Below are 15,173 nucleotides of genomic sequence, written 5' to 3' on the forward strand. Positions count from 1 at the left end.
ATGTGTTTGTGCAAACTGAAATATCACAACCTCTGTGGTCACTGCACCCTGTAATGGACATCTGCAAGCAGTCAAGGCTGTTTTTGATACCTGGGAGCCGAGTTACTCCTTTTCCTGCATCAAAAGCATTTTTTAAAAAAACCTACAGGTGCACACATTGTATTCCCATTGGCTCAGTCAGAAAAAGCAGGCAGCTAGGATTAAAAGTAAAACGTCCCGTGATATCTCAATGAAGGTTGGTATATAAATCTAAGAAGTAATATATTATTTATTTACAGTAGTACCTTGGTTCTCAAACTTAATCCGTTCCGGAAGTCCGTTCCAAAACCAAAGCGTTCCAAAACCAAGGCACGCTTTCCCATAGAAACTAATGCAAAACGGATTAATCCGTTCCAGACTTTTAAAAACAACCCTTGAAACAGCAATAAGACATGTATGTTACTATCTAACGAGACCATTGATCCATAAAATGAAAGCAATAAACAATGTACTGCAGTCACACAATCAATCAGTAGCTGAACTGGGTTCCACACAGTCACAAAAACGAAACAAAAAAGCTGCAAAAACAAAAATTCATAATAAATAGCAAAAACAGACCTCAGCGTTACACTCAAAATGGAAGTGTGGCACTCAGATTGGAAGCATAACACTCAAAACAGAGTATGTTTGGCTTCTGAAAAAACGTTCAGAAACTGGAACACTTACTTCCGGGTTTGCAGTGTTTGGGTTCCAAGTTGTTTGAGTACCAAGGTGTTTGAGAACCAAGGTACCACTGTATTTTATAAAATTTATATATTGCTTGATTGTAAAACAAACAAACAAACCTCAAGGTGGTTTACAAAAAAAAAGAGATAAAACAATGAAATTATCCATAATAAAAATTAACAATAATTTATAAATTCCAGAACGTTAAAATAACAGCAGACCGAAAAGAGATGAAAACTCGCATCGATTTTCTGAATATCTGGGTAGGCTTATTCAAACAAGAATGTTTTTAACAGGCTCTAGAAAGAGTACAGGGAAGGCATCAAGTGGCAGGGAGTTCCAAAGGGTAGGATATTGAGTTCTTGCAAATGCAGAACAGGTGTTATGTGACACCTGCAACTTCGGCCGATTGATACGTCAACCGCTTTAGCACCATCTGGGATCGGTTTGACCCAACGGACCAGCAGAATGGATCCCACCTGGTTCTGATCTGGCTCCTGCCTCGGGCCAGCCTCGCCCGACCCTCTTTCCTCTGGGCTTGACAGCTACCCAGGTCTGCTTTCCATCACAGCAACATCACAGCCAGTTCTCGCTATCACGGCTTGGAGGCGGAGGGCTGGGGAAATGTTCCGCTCCATTTCGTCCCTGCCAAATCTAATTGTAGTCGTGTGGAAGCAATTGAATCGGGCCGTGGATTTTATTAGAGAGCAACGGAGCAAACTGAGTGGGTGTGATTTGTTTTCCTGTTCCCTGACCCATCTCGTTTTCTCCTCAAGTTGACTTGCTGATAGAGGGGTGAAATCAAACCTCATTTCACCCAGCTGCGTTGAATGTCCACAAGTTCTAATGTGAGGAGAGAGGGAGAAAAAAATCTTTCTTTTCTCCCCTATCTCCTTGCCCTGCATAATATTAAAGATATTCCATGATTCTGCCGCATAGTAAAAGTAAAGGGACCCCTGACCATTAGGTCCAGTCATGGCTGACTCTGTGGTTGCGGCGCTCATCTCGCTTTATTGGCTGAGGGAGCCGCCGTACAGCTTCCAGGTCACGTGGCCAGCATGACTAAGCCACTTCTGGCGAAACAGAGCAGCACACGGAAACGCCGTTTACCTTCCCACCGGAGCGGTACCTATTTATCTACTTGCACTTTGACGTGCTTTCGAACTGCTAGGTTGGCAGGAGTAGGGACTGAGCGACGGGAGCTCACCCCGTCGTGGGGATTCGAACCGCCGACCTTCTGATCAGCAAGTCCTAGGCTCTGTGATTTAACCCACAGCGAGGTCCCAAATGCTTCAGCCTTTCTTGCTGGTGAGAATAACTCTGCACATGCTCTCCCTCCTTAAGCAGAAGCCCTCTGATCAAAGGAAAGCAACTCTGAGCTTTTCAGAGAAACTTTTCCACCCATCTTTTTATCCTGAATCCAGATCCCAAAGGCGCAATGATTGCCGCATGTCTGAACCAGGAAATGAACCAACCCTGTTACTGCCAGTGGGGGTCCCATTATCAAATAGGTTCCACTAACTTGTCTGGAGCCAGAAATCTACTTTATGTGCCTCTACAAATAGACTTTATTCCCATTTTTTGTTTTTTTTTATGCTTGTCTCCTTTCTGGTCCTGTCCCAGCAAACACTCTGTCAGCTAAACCACCCAAAATTCTTCCAGCCCTGTAGCTCTGCGCCAGGAAGTGTGGAAATTGTGAAACAATTGACATGCTGTGTTTGCAAGCTCAAAGATAGAACTTCTTAATTTTTTTTTTTTAAAAAAATGCAATTGGAGAGATGTTTTTGTTTCTTCAAAAGCTCCGTCTCGCTGCCTGTGCCCTGCCTTGAGACCCGGAGAAACCTCAGAGAAACGCATCCTTGCTTTGGCCTCCTGCAGATGCGATGGCAGCACAAAGAGATGAGATGTGACTGGTGGTTGTGCAAGGACCAGCCACGTGGAGATCTTGCAGAGCGTGCAATACTTTCCCCCTTCCCCTCCCTTTCTTGCAAAGCTGGGGCTCCTTGCCCTGGAAGAGCTCAGGAAGAAACACTGCGTGGAACTAGAAGGCGGTCTCGTGTTTTTAGTCAAATGTTAAGCGGGATAATGACAGGGGGATGCAAGAAGAGCCCTACAGCTGGGTCAAGGCACCATGGCCAAAGTGGGCAGCCAGATGCCCTCAAGGGAAGCTCACAAGAAGGACCTGAGGACAACTGTAGCCCTCTAACAAGAGCAGAAGAAGAGTCTGGTGGATCAGGCCCATGACCCATCTAATCCAGCATCCTGTCCTCACAGTGGCCAACCAGACACTTGTGGGAAACCCACAAGTAGGATATAAGCACAAGAGCACCTCTCGCCTCCTGCGGTTCCCAGTGTAATAATAATAATAATAATAATAATAATAATAGTTTATACAGTGGTGCCCCGCAAGACAAACGCCTCGCAAGACGAAAAACCCGCTAGACGAAAGGGTTTTCCGTTTTTCGATGCGCTTCGCAAGACCAATTTCCCTATGGGCTTGCTTCGCAAGACAAAAACATCTTGCGAGTCTTGCGATTTTTTTCGCTCCCCCCCTTTTTCTAAGCCGCTAAGCCGCTAATAGCCTTTTAGCCGCTAAGCCTTTAATAGCCTTTTAGCCGCTAAACTGCTAATAGCGCTAAGCCGCTAAGCTGTCAATGGGCTTGCTTCACAAGACGAAAAAACCGCTAGACGAAGAGCCTCACGGAATGGATTAATTTCGTCTTGCGAGGCACCACTGTACATACATACATACATACATACATACATACCCCACCCATCTGGCTGAGTTCCCCCAGCTACTCTGGGTGGCTCCCAACAGATTAAAAACAGAATAAAACATCAGACATTAAAAACTTCCCTAAACAGGGCTGCCTCCAGATGTCCTTCTCACAGTGAGGGAACAGATTGAGGTTGAATCCTGACAAGACAGAAGTACTGTTTTGGGGGGACAGAGGACGGGTGGTGTGGGGGACTCCCTGGTCCCAAATGGGTTAACTGTGCCCCCGATCAGGTGTGCAGCCTGGGGGTCATTTTGGACTCGCAGCTGTCCATGGAGGCACAGGTCAGTTCTGTGTCCAGGGCAGCTGTTTACCAGCTCCATCTGGTACCCAGGCTGAGACCCTACCTGCCAGTGGACTGCCTCACCAGAGTGGTGCATGCTCTGGTTATCTCCCGCTTGGACTACTGCAATGTGCTCTACGTGGGGCTACCTTTGAAGGTGACCCGGAAACTGCAACTAATCCAGAATGCAGCAGCTAGACTGGTGACTGGGAGCGGCCGCTGAGACCACATAACACCAGTCCTGAAAGAGACCACATAACACTGGTCCTGAAAGCATGGCTCCCAGCACGTTTCCAAGCACAGTGCAAAGTGTTGGTGCTGACCTTTAAATCCCTAAAGAGCCTCAGTCCAGTATACCTGAAGGAGCGTCTCCACCCCCATCATTCTACCCGGACACTGAGGTCCAGCGCCAGGGGTCTTCTGGCGGTTCCCTCACTGCGAGAAGCAAAGTTACAGGGAACCAGACAGAGGGCCTTCTTGGTGGTGGCACCCTCCCTGTGGAATGCCCTCCCACCAGATGTCAAAGAACAACAACTACCAGACTTTTAGAAGACATCTGAAGGCAGCCCTCTTTAGGGAAGCTTTTAATGTTTGATGCATTACGGTATTTTAATATTTTGTTGGAAGCTGCCCAGAGTGGGGGTGCTATACATTTAAAGCAGCATCAAACCACTTTTTACCGCCATGGCTTCCCTCAAAGAACCATGGGAACTGTAGTTTTCCAAGGGTAGCTAGGAGATCCCCATTTCCCTCAGAGTGCTTTAACAGCCGGCCCCTCTACCCAGGGAATCATGGTTCAGAGAGGGCCAGTTCCTGCTTCTTTCAGTGCAGCTTGTGCAGGAGAATGTCCCCACCAGAGCGGGATTTTCAAATAATAAATAACCCTCCTGGTTGTGGCAACTGCCTCTCCCTTGCCGAAGAATCGCACCCAGCAGCAAGCTCCAGCGCACCATGAGAAAACCAGGCCAGTTTAAACAGCCAGAGCTGTTTTCGCTCTGCGGAGAACGTAATCCCATCTCCAAATCCTCTTTCCCCAAAATCCCCCTGCAGTTCCACCTCCAGTTAGCGACTAGCTCTTCAAATCCCACAGCCTAGCCTGCTTAGCGCAACCTGAAAGCTTGCCGGCTTCGCTCTGTGCTCTAATTTGTACCAAATGTGCTCCATTAATATCCTCTCCTATTCCCCCCACTATAAACAAGCAGTTGCATCACCAGGGGCTCAGGGCCAGGTGGATACTAGGAATATTTCCCCCCCCCCCCCCATTAATGACTATTTTATTATTATTTGCTTGGGTCTGGCTCTCATCCTGCATTGCCCCAGCCTTGCAGAACATGTTTAACCCCCTAGAAGTGAAAAGAAAAACGGGCTTGTATTACTGCATTCCTTTTGCATTTGAGTTTTTCTTTGCTGTGCGTAGAGAGCATGGCTTAGTGGTAGGGTTTTCTGTTTTTTGTTTTGGAAGGGGTGTTAGTTGGACCGGCAAGGCCAAAGTCATGTTTAGATAGATAGATAGATTCTTTATTGTCATTACACAAGTGCAACATTGCACAAGTGCAACGAAATTGGATGCCATCCCTTAAAAACAACAAAAGCAACACAACAACAACAACCAAACAAACCACATTCCAGCCACACCCACACCCACACCCATCAAACTCCCAGGTCACACTATCGAGTTACTGCATTTAAGAAGGCCACAGCTCTTGGATAGAAACTATTTTTCAGTCTATTTGTCCTTGACTTGATGTTTCTGTATCTCCTGCCAGAAGGCAGTAGTACAAACAGACTGTGTCCCGGGTGAGATGCATCCTGCAGGATATTGTTTGCTTTCCTAAGACAGCGGGAACCGTACAGTTCTTCCAAAGATGGGAGGGGATGACCAATAATCCTTTGGGCTGTGGTTATGACCTTCTGGAGCACCTTCCTCTTCCTAGCTGTACAGCTGGAGAACCAGGCACAAATACAGTATGTGAGAATGCTCTCTATGGAGCCTCGGTAGAAGGACACCAGCAGTCTCTCACTCAGATTGTTCTTCTTTAAAAGTCTGAGGAAATAAATTCTCTGCTGGGCCTTCTTCACCAGAGCAGTGGTATTTGCGCTCCAAGTCATGCCCTGATCGATAGTCACTCCCAAAAACCTGAATTCCGCCACCCTCTCCACCCGTTCCCCGTTGATATACAAGGGCTGAATGTCCGCCTTTTTTTCCCTGTAATCCACCACCAATTCCTTGGTCTTAGTCGTATTAAGAGCCAGATTGTTCTCTCCACACCAAGCACAAAGCCGCTCCACCTCGTCCCGATAGGCGGACTCATCCCCTCCTGAAATGAGCCCCACCACCGTAGTGTCATCAGCAAACTTGATGATTTTGTTGCTGGAATAAATGGCTGTACAATCATACGTATAGAGAGTATAGAGCAGGGGACTCAACACACAACCCTGTGGTGAGCCGGTGTTAAGGCTAAGGGCTGTGGACATATGTGACCCTACTCTAACCCTCTGAGAACGTTCTGACAAAAAGGTCTCAGGTCTCAACTTGCAGCCAGTTCTGGAGCCCACAAAGAACGGGGTGCTCCACCCATGTTTTTGGCCTGTGCGTATCCTTTCAAATTCCCTCCCTCCCACGTTGCTGCTCCGGTCCTGGCCAGCTGTGGAACACACAACAGGGGTTGCCTAGCAACCGCATCAGTCCCTCCCAGTAGGGGGGGGGCGCAGAGAAGCAGCAACCACATAGGTTGAAACCTTGAAACCTTGACATTCAGGAGCCCCCAGCTGAATATGGCCTGTCTTCCTTTTCCTCTTTGAAATCATTTTTATTTGATTTTACAATTGCAAGTTTATCTCAGAGAGAATTGCAAAACTATATACAGTGGTACCTCTGGTTGTGAAAGGGATCCATTTCAGAGTCCCGTTCACAACATGAGCAGAATGCAACCCGTGCCTGCGCGGGTCACGATTCGCCACGTCTGCGCACGCGCATGAAGTCATTTTGCGCGTCTGCGCATGCGCGAGCGGTGAAACCCGGAAGTAACCCTTTCCAGTACTTCCGGGTCGCCGTGGGACGCAACCTGAAAAAACGTATCATGAAGCAAACGCAACACGAGGTATGACTGTAAAGAGATTTCTCTGAATCTCCAGACTTCCGCCCCCCCATCCCCTCCATGGGTTCTTATGTCAACATAGGGATGCGGGTTGTGCTGTGGTCTAAACCACTGAGTCTCTTGGACTTGCTGATCGGAAGGTTGGCGGTTCGAATCCCCACGACGGGGTGGACTCCCATTGCTCAGTAGTCCCTGCTCCTGCCTACCTAGCAGTTTGAAAGCACGCTGCTGCAAGCAGATAAATAGGTACCACTGTGGTGGGAAGGTAAACGGTGTTTCCATGCGCTCTGGTTTCTGTCATGGTGTCCTGTTGCACCAGAAGCGGTTTAGCCATGCTGGCCACACAACCCACAAAACTGTCTGCAGACAAACACCGGCCACCTTGGCCTAAAAGCGAGATGAGCGATGCAATGCCATAGTTGTCTTTGACTGGACTTAACCATCCAGGGGTCCTTTACCTTTACCTTTGTTACCTATGTCAACATTTAGAACTGCATATCAATCCATTATCCAAATTTTTGGTCCATCTGAATTATCCTTAGCCTTTGCTACCTTACAAGTGAGATGAAAATCCTGCTAAAGTTTTCATCTGCTTACAATGGTCTCCTGAGTACATTATAAATTGTTCCCATTCTTTTTTTTAAAGTTCTTGTCCTCTGTTGTCTTCCTTTCCCCATCTTTGTGTCCCAACACCCCTGTTTCCAATAAGGAAGCGTGTTTTCATAATGTAGCCTCGCAGACACAAACAGTCTTGTGCAAAATGTTTGCTCTTGGGACCACAACAGAAAGCATTTTAGCCTGAGCTGCAGTTCTTTTCGTGAAAGGTAGCCCTCACGAGGTCCAGTTTTATGCTACCTATTTTTGCATGTCCAATTTTTGCTTGTCCAGTGAACCGTTCAATTTCTCCTTTCCTGTTTTCATTTCTACACTCCTGTCTTGTGTGCTCGCACCTACATTTATCCTTTGCAAGCCACTTTAGTCTAAAAATTGTTGTGCATGGGGCAAGGGAAGGAAGCAAGGTATAAATATGTAAACTGAAAGAACTCATAGCCTCTGGGTGTGACCTCTCAAACTGGGCACCAGAAACAGATGTGGTCTTGTCTAGTGGGGCAGCTGTAGACATCTCATTTGCTGAGGGAGAAACCTCTTTTCTGCAATCAAGCGCTACATTGTTGTTGTTGTTTAGTTGTTTAGTCATGTCCGCCTCTTTGTGACCCCATGGACCAGAGCATGCCAGGCACTCCTGTCTTCCACTGCCCCCCGTAGTTTGGTCAAACTCATGCTGGTAGCTTCGAGAACACTGTCCCACCATCTCATCCTCTGTCATCCCCTTCTCCTTGTGCCCTCCATCTTTCCCAACATCAGGGTCTTTTCCAGGGAGTCTTCTCTTCTCATGAGGTGGCCAAAGTCTTGGAGCCTCAGCTTCAGGATCTGTCCTTCCAGTGAGCACTCAAGGTTGATTTCCTTCAGAATGGAGAGGTTTGATCTTCTTGCAGTTATGGGACTCTCAAGAGTCTCCTCCAGCACCAGAATTCAAAAGCATCAATTCTTCGGTGATCAGCCTTCTTTATGGTCCAGCTTTCACTTCCATACATCACTACTGGGAAAACCAGAGCTTTAACAATACGGCCCTTAAACGCTACATAAATTGTATGAAATAAATAAGTAAAGTCCAAATTGCTTCCTCCTTTCCACTAATGGCCATGGGAAATTAGTGGAGAATCAGTGGCTATTAGCCATGATGAATATGTCCTGCTTTCACTGCCAGAAGTGGTATTCCTCTAAATACCAATTGCTAGGAGTGGGGTTGGACTAGATGACCCCAGGAACCCAACTCTACCATTCTTAAGAAGCAGCTCCTAGGATGCTTTGCAAAACCTTGTTTCCACCTCTCTCCACTTTAAACAAGTGTTTTTCGTCTCCTGCTTTTGATGGGTTGACTAAACTGTTCTCCCTTTCCCCCCGACATACTTTTAAATATTTAAAATACTCAATACTTTCCTTCCCTAGACTAAACATCCCCAGTTCCTTCTGCCTGCCCTCATACCATTTGTGCTCAGTTCTCTGAAAATATCCTTCTGGAATGAAGAGTCAATTCTGCGGCTACTCTGAAGGCCAGGAGATGCCCCCTGGCTTAAATTTGTCTCTGGTTTGGCACTCACTGCTTGTAGGATGAAGCCTTCCATGTTTGCAGTTCCAGATTTGAGCTGGTCTTTGAGCTGGGTCAAGACGTTAGTAGGCTCTGGTGCCTCTGGAAAAGTTTGTAGAGGAGGAACATTTGATAGTGGTCACGAATTCTCTCCATGTCTCATTTCCCCCCGATTCATTTCTACACATTTTTGTGGTGTGTCCATTTATTTGTTGTTGTTGTTGTTGTTTAGTCGTTTAGTCGTGTCCGACTCTTCGTAACCCCCTGGACCAGAGCACACCAGGCACTCCTGTCTTCCACTGCCTCCCGCAGTTTGATCAAACTCATGCTGGTAGCTTCGAGAACACTGTCCCACCATCTCGTTCTCTGTCGTCCCCTTCTCCTTGTGCCCTCCATCTTTCCCAACATCAGGGTCTTTTCCAGGGAGTCTTCTCTTCTCATGAGGTGGCCAAAGTCTTGGAGCCTCAGCTTCAGGATCTGTCCTTCCAGTGAGCACTCAGGGCTGATTTCCTTCAGAATGGAGAGGTTTGATCTTCTTGCAGTCCATGGGACTCTCAAGAGTCTCCCCCATAAGCAGACTCTTATGTTCTCCTAATAAACACATTTTTGTGTGATGTTTTGATTAGGGATGGGTGATCCATCTGTTTTGGTTTTCCCCAGGTTCTCATTTTTCTTATCCCCTCCAGCCAGCTGAGGTAGGAAAAGGCCCACCCACTTGTCTCCACGGCAACAGAGCAACCTCTTCGGATATGTCCATGGTACTTGTCTAGCCAGCCAAAACCATTACCTTGACAAAGCAGCTGATTTAGCAGGCTTCTTCTTATGCATTCTACCCTCACAGAAACAAGATTGCGGGTTTGGAAGGGACCCAGACTCAAGCCCTCCTCCCCCCAAAAATTCATAACAATATGCAATTTTGTCTAAGATGCAAAGTTCAGGAGAACTACATTGCAAAATTCGGAGAAGTGCAAATTTCAAAGGAGAGCTGTGCTCTGCTTCTCTCATTGCATTCAAATGTGTCGATTAAGAAGGTTTGCTTCTCAAGGTGGACTGAATCTTATTCCGTCCCCTTCTCTAGACTTTGGGTTTAAAAGGGTTTGGTGTATCCCTCTTTGGGATCATCTCTTAAAATTCGCTTGCCCTTTAATCTCAGCTTCTTTGCCAGGGTCAATGATTGGCAACTCCAGGGATCTTGCCAGCTTCCCACTCCAGGATGCCCACAAACCTCAGCTGGAGTCAATTACAGTGCAGAGAGTCCAGTCCAGGCTCCAAATTGCCAATCCAGAAAGCAAACCTGATTATTAAGGAATTACAAGGAGGAGGCGGGCAGGACAGACAGTGCAACCTGGTCCTTTTGGCCTTCTTCAAGGATCTGGACATTTTTAAACAGCTGGGCAACAAAAACCCCAAGGAGCTTCCAGCCTTCTGTGATCTTTCCTTCAAACCCCCAGAGAGTCAGAACTTGGGAAGCAAAGAGACCGTCCCCAAACTCTGCTAGAAAGTTAGGCTTGAGATGAATTCATAGATGTGCTTTCCAAATTTCTCTATGCATGCCTCGTAAACGCTTTTATTTTAGCTGAAACCATTTCTAAACTGATGAATGTTTAGAACTCTGCAAGAGGTACTCAACAATGCATGCGAAAACAATGAAACACTACCATAAAAATCAATTTTATAGTGGGTTTTCATTGCGGTTAGCCATCCCAAAAGGCATGGAGATACCAGGGGGGCGGGATATGGATTTTTACATAAATAAATAGCAGGCACTAAATGAAATGAAATAAATGGCAATTCGTGTCATTCATAGCCACGAATAGCCTTGTCCTCCATGAATTTGTCTCATCCTCTTTTAAGTCCATCCAAGTTGGTCTCATTCCTGCTTCCTGTGGCAGGGAGTTCCATAGTTTACCCACATGCTGCAGGAAGAAGGATTTTCTTTTATCAGTCCTGAATCTTCCCACATTTACCGTATTTTTCGCTCCATAAGACACACTTTTTCACTCCTAAAAAGTAAGGGGAAATCTCTGTGCGTCTTATGAAGTGAATGCTGCGCGGAGGAGGGATGTGTAAGCAGCTCCTGTCCGCTTTGCTGCTTTAAAGCGAGCCACAGAGGAGGGAAGGAAGGGGAACCATGGCTCCCATCCGTCCCTCCTCCGTTGGTTAACTTTAAAGCAGCAAAGGGGACAGAAGCTGCCTGCTTTGCTGCTTTAAATAGTTTAGTACAACATTCGATTCAGAATATTTTGTGTGTGTGTTTTCCTCCTCTAAAAACTTGTTGTTGTTTAGTCGTGTCCGACTCTTCGTAACCCCCTGGATCAGAGCACGCCAGGCACTCCTGTCTTCCACTGCCTCCCGCAGTTTGGTCAAACTCATGCTGGTAGCTTTGAGAACACTGTCCCGCCATCTCGTCCTCTGTCGTCCCCTTCTCCTTGTGCCCTCCATCTTTCCCAACATCAGGGTCTTTTCCAGGGAGTCCTCTCTTCTCATGAGGTGGCCAAGGTATTGGAGCCTCTGCCACTGCCCCATGTACAAGGAGACATGTCCTGAGGGATCTATGGTTTTCTCTGTGCCTTGAGATGCCTCCTTCTTCTCTCCCCAGTTTCCAGGCCTCAGAGCTCTCCAGAAGACCTGAAGGCGCTAACGGGGAACGTCAACCGGTTAAACGAAAGCTTCCGGGACCTCCAGCTGAAGGTTCTGCAGCAACCATTCAAAGGGGACTTCCTGGATCACATCTGGCGCCTCCAGGACCTTCTCCAGAACCACTCTGACTCTCTCCTGTTGTTGACCAGCTCCCTTCAGAAGCTGGAAGGGGCCCTCGGAAGCCTGCGGTCCCAAGCGGATCAGACGGACCAGGCGGTCTCCAGCCTACGGGAGGCTTTGAACCAGCAGAGCGACTTGGCACAGATGGAGATCTACAAGGTCTCTGTGGAGGGGAACAGCAGCCGTCTCCTCCTGAGGCACCACGAGGGCTTGCTGACGCAGCTGGCGTCCCGGGTGGAGGGCTTGAGCGACCAGCTGACCATGGTGGGCGGGGAGGTGGGCAGCATGAACCGGACCCTGTCCTACGACGTGGGCATCCATCACACCCGCATCCAGGACCTGCAGGTCCTGATCAGCAACGCCAGCGAGGACGCCCGCCAGATGCGCTTCGTCCACATCGCCATGGAGCAGCAGCTCAAGCACGAGTTGGCCATCCTCAACAACGTGACCGAGGACCTCCGACTCAAGGACTGGGAGCACTCCATCGCCCTGAGGGACATCTCGGTCATACGAGGTAGGGGTGGAGCGGGAAAGGCCGCTATTCTCACAGGGGGATGCTCAACAAATTTGCAGGGAGCAAAATAGAGGGTGGGGGAAGTTATTGGTTTGGTTTGCTTCTATTATGTGTTTTATGTTGGGGCATGTTCAGAGTGCCCATTGCAATGCCAGGAGAGTGTGCCAAAAGAACAAAGCAACACCAAACCGTTCTAGGAAGAGTCAGTTGATTTACTGACAGTATAATACAGTTTTACACAGTTGTAGATGCAGTCTCCTTGCAGCATGTCAACAATGCTCTGAAGCTTGCCTCAAACACATGAGCATTTATACTGTATATTGTGCTGAGTCATTCTCACAAGCTTGCTGACTCGTTCTCACGTGTTTAATGAGCTGCAGGTGCAGGACAAGGCACGGCCAAATTAAATAGCACACCAAAATCAGCCCTCTCTCGTTCCATATAAATTACTGTATTTTTTGCTCTATAGGACACACTTTTCCCCCTCCAAAAATTAAGGGGAAATGTGTGTGCGTCCTATGGAGCGAATGCAGACTCCTTGGCTTCAGCAATAGCAACGCGAAGTCTCCGAAGCGCAGAGGGAGCGCTCCCTCCGCCCTCCGGAGGCTTCCCGTTGCTTTCGCTGAAGCCTGGAGAGCGAGAGGGGTCAGTGAGCAACGTCCCTTCTCGCTCTCCAGGCTTCAGGGATAGCCACCTGAAGCCTTTGGAGCACAGCGGGAACTCGCGCTGCGCTCCAAAGGCTTTGGGTTCCTTTTGCTGAAGCCGGGAGAGCAAGACTCTCCTGGCTTCATCGAAAGGAACCCAAAGCCTTTGGAGCGCAGTGCGAGGTCCCTCTGCACTCCAAAGGCTTTGGGTGGCTATCCATCCTGCTCGCTGTCTTGGCTTCTGCCAAAGCCGCGTGCAGACTCTCCAACCAGGAGAGGTTGTGTGCGGCAAAAGAGGAAGCCAAGACAGCCAGTGAGATGGATCCCGCTCGCTGTCTTGGCTTCTTTGCTCTTTGGGGCTGGGGGGGGGGGGGATAAGATTTTTTTTCTGGTTTTATAGATAGATAGATAGATAGATAGATAGATAGATAGATAGATAGATAGATATAGATAGATAGAGATGATAGATAGATAGATAGATAGATAGATAGATAGATAGATAGATAGATATTAGAGTTTGGAAATTACAGGAAAAAAGAAAAAAGATATAACAGTCAAAAAGAAAAAAGCAAAAGCAATACACATAGAAAAACATCAAAAAAAAGTAAAATGGATAAAAGAAAATAATAATAATAATAATAATAATAATAATAATAATAATAATAAAAATAAATAAATAAATAAATAAATAAATTTTATTTATATCCCGCCCTCCCCAGCTGAAGCTGGGCTCAGGGCGGCTAACAACAATCAAAATAGTTCAACATTCTAAAAACATTCATTATAAAATTAATTAAAATCAAATTAAAATCAAATTGATGGCAACCATCAAGCAAAATTCTGTGCAGATTGCCAGAGGAGGGGGTCAGGCTGCGCCCTGACCAAAGGCCTGGTGGAACAGCTCTGTCTTGCAGGCCCTGCGGAAAGATGTCAGGTCCCGCAGGGCCCTAGTCTCTTGTGACAGAGCGTTCCACCAGATTGGAGCCGCGGCCGAGAAAGCCCTGGCTCTAGTTAAGGCCAGCCTAACCTCTCTGTGGCCTGGGATCTTTAGGATGTTTTTATTTGCAGACCGTAAATTTCTCTGTGGGAGAGGCGGTCCCGTAGGTACGAGGGTCCTAGGCCGTATAGGGCTTTAAAGGTTAAAACCAGCACCTTAAACCTGATCCTGTACTCCACCGGGAGCCAGTGCAGCTGGTATAGTACTGGATGAATATGATCTCTCAGCGAAGACCCCATAAGGAGTCTCGCCGCGGCATTCTGCACCCGCTGGAGTTTCTGGGTCAGTCTCAAGGGCAGCCCCACGTAGAGCGAGTTACAATAATCCAGTCTGGAGGTGACCGTCGCATGGATCACAGTGGGTAGGTCAGGGCGAGAGAGGTAAGGAGCCAACTGCTTAGCTTTGCGGAGATGAAAAAATGCCGCCTTTGTTATAGCTGTAATCTGCGCCTCCATAGAGAGGGAGGTATCGAAGATTACACCCAAACTCTTAACGGATGATGCTGGCACTAATTGCACCCCCGTAAGAGATGGGAGTTGCCCCCTCAATCCCATATCGCTCCGTCCCAGCCAGAGGACCTCTGTCTTCGAAGGATTTAACTTCAACCGGCTCCCACGTAACCATCCAGCCACAGCTTCCAGACATCTGGTCAGTGTATCTGCGGCCGAGTCAGGATGGCCGTCCATCAGCAGATAGAGTTGGGTGTCATCGGCATACTGATGGCAACCCAGCCCAAAACTCCGGACAAGCTGGTCGAGGGGGTATACTATCTTGGTATACTATATTTTTACATTCTCTCTCTCACCAATTCATTTTTACTTAATCCATTAAGTAAGATTTTTTTTTCTTGATTTCCCCCCCTAAAAACTAGGTGCACCTTATGGTCCAGTGCGCCTTATGGAGCAAAAAATACGGTAACATTGTGGCGCTTCCCCAGCCACTCTGGGCGGCTTCCAACAAAATATTAAAATACCATAATACATCAAACATTAAAAACTTCCCTGAACAGGGCTGCCTTCAGATGTCTTCTAAAAGTCTGGTAGTTGTTCTCTTTGACATCTGGTGGGAGGGCGTTCCACAGGGCGGGTGCCACCACCGAGAAGGCCCTCTGCCTGGTTCCCTGTAATCTCACTTCTCGCAGGGAGGGAACCGTCAGAAGGCCCTTGGCGCTGGGCCTCAGTGTCCAGGTAGAACGATGGAGGTGGAGATGCTCCTTCAGGTATACTGGACCGAGGCCGTTTAGGGC

The 15,173-nt window shown here is 47.6% G+C and overlaps 1 protein-coding gene across 1 annotated transcript in view; it reads left to right on the forward strand.

Moving 5' to 3' along the window:
* Positions 1–15,173, forward strand: part of SCARA5 (scavenger receptor class A member 5) — a 108,179-nt gene that overhangs the window by 43,725 nt on the left and 49,281 nt on the right. Inside the window, exon 4 of the mRNA XM_083733572.1 lies at positions 11,612–12,286. Within this exon, the coding sequence (XP_083589698.1) occupies positions 11,612–12,286 (675 nt within the window). The remainder of the gene's footprint in view (positions 1–11,611; positions 12,287–15,173) is intronic.

Source organism: Podarcis gaigeae (genome assembly GCF_964106915.1).
Source record: "Podarcis gaigeae genome assembly, chromosome: 3".
Classification (NCBI taxonomy): domain Eukaryota; kingdom Metazoa; phylum Chordata; class Lepidosauria; order Squamata; family Lacertidae; genus Podarcis; species Podarcis gaigeae.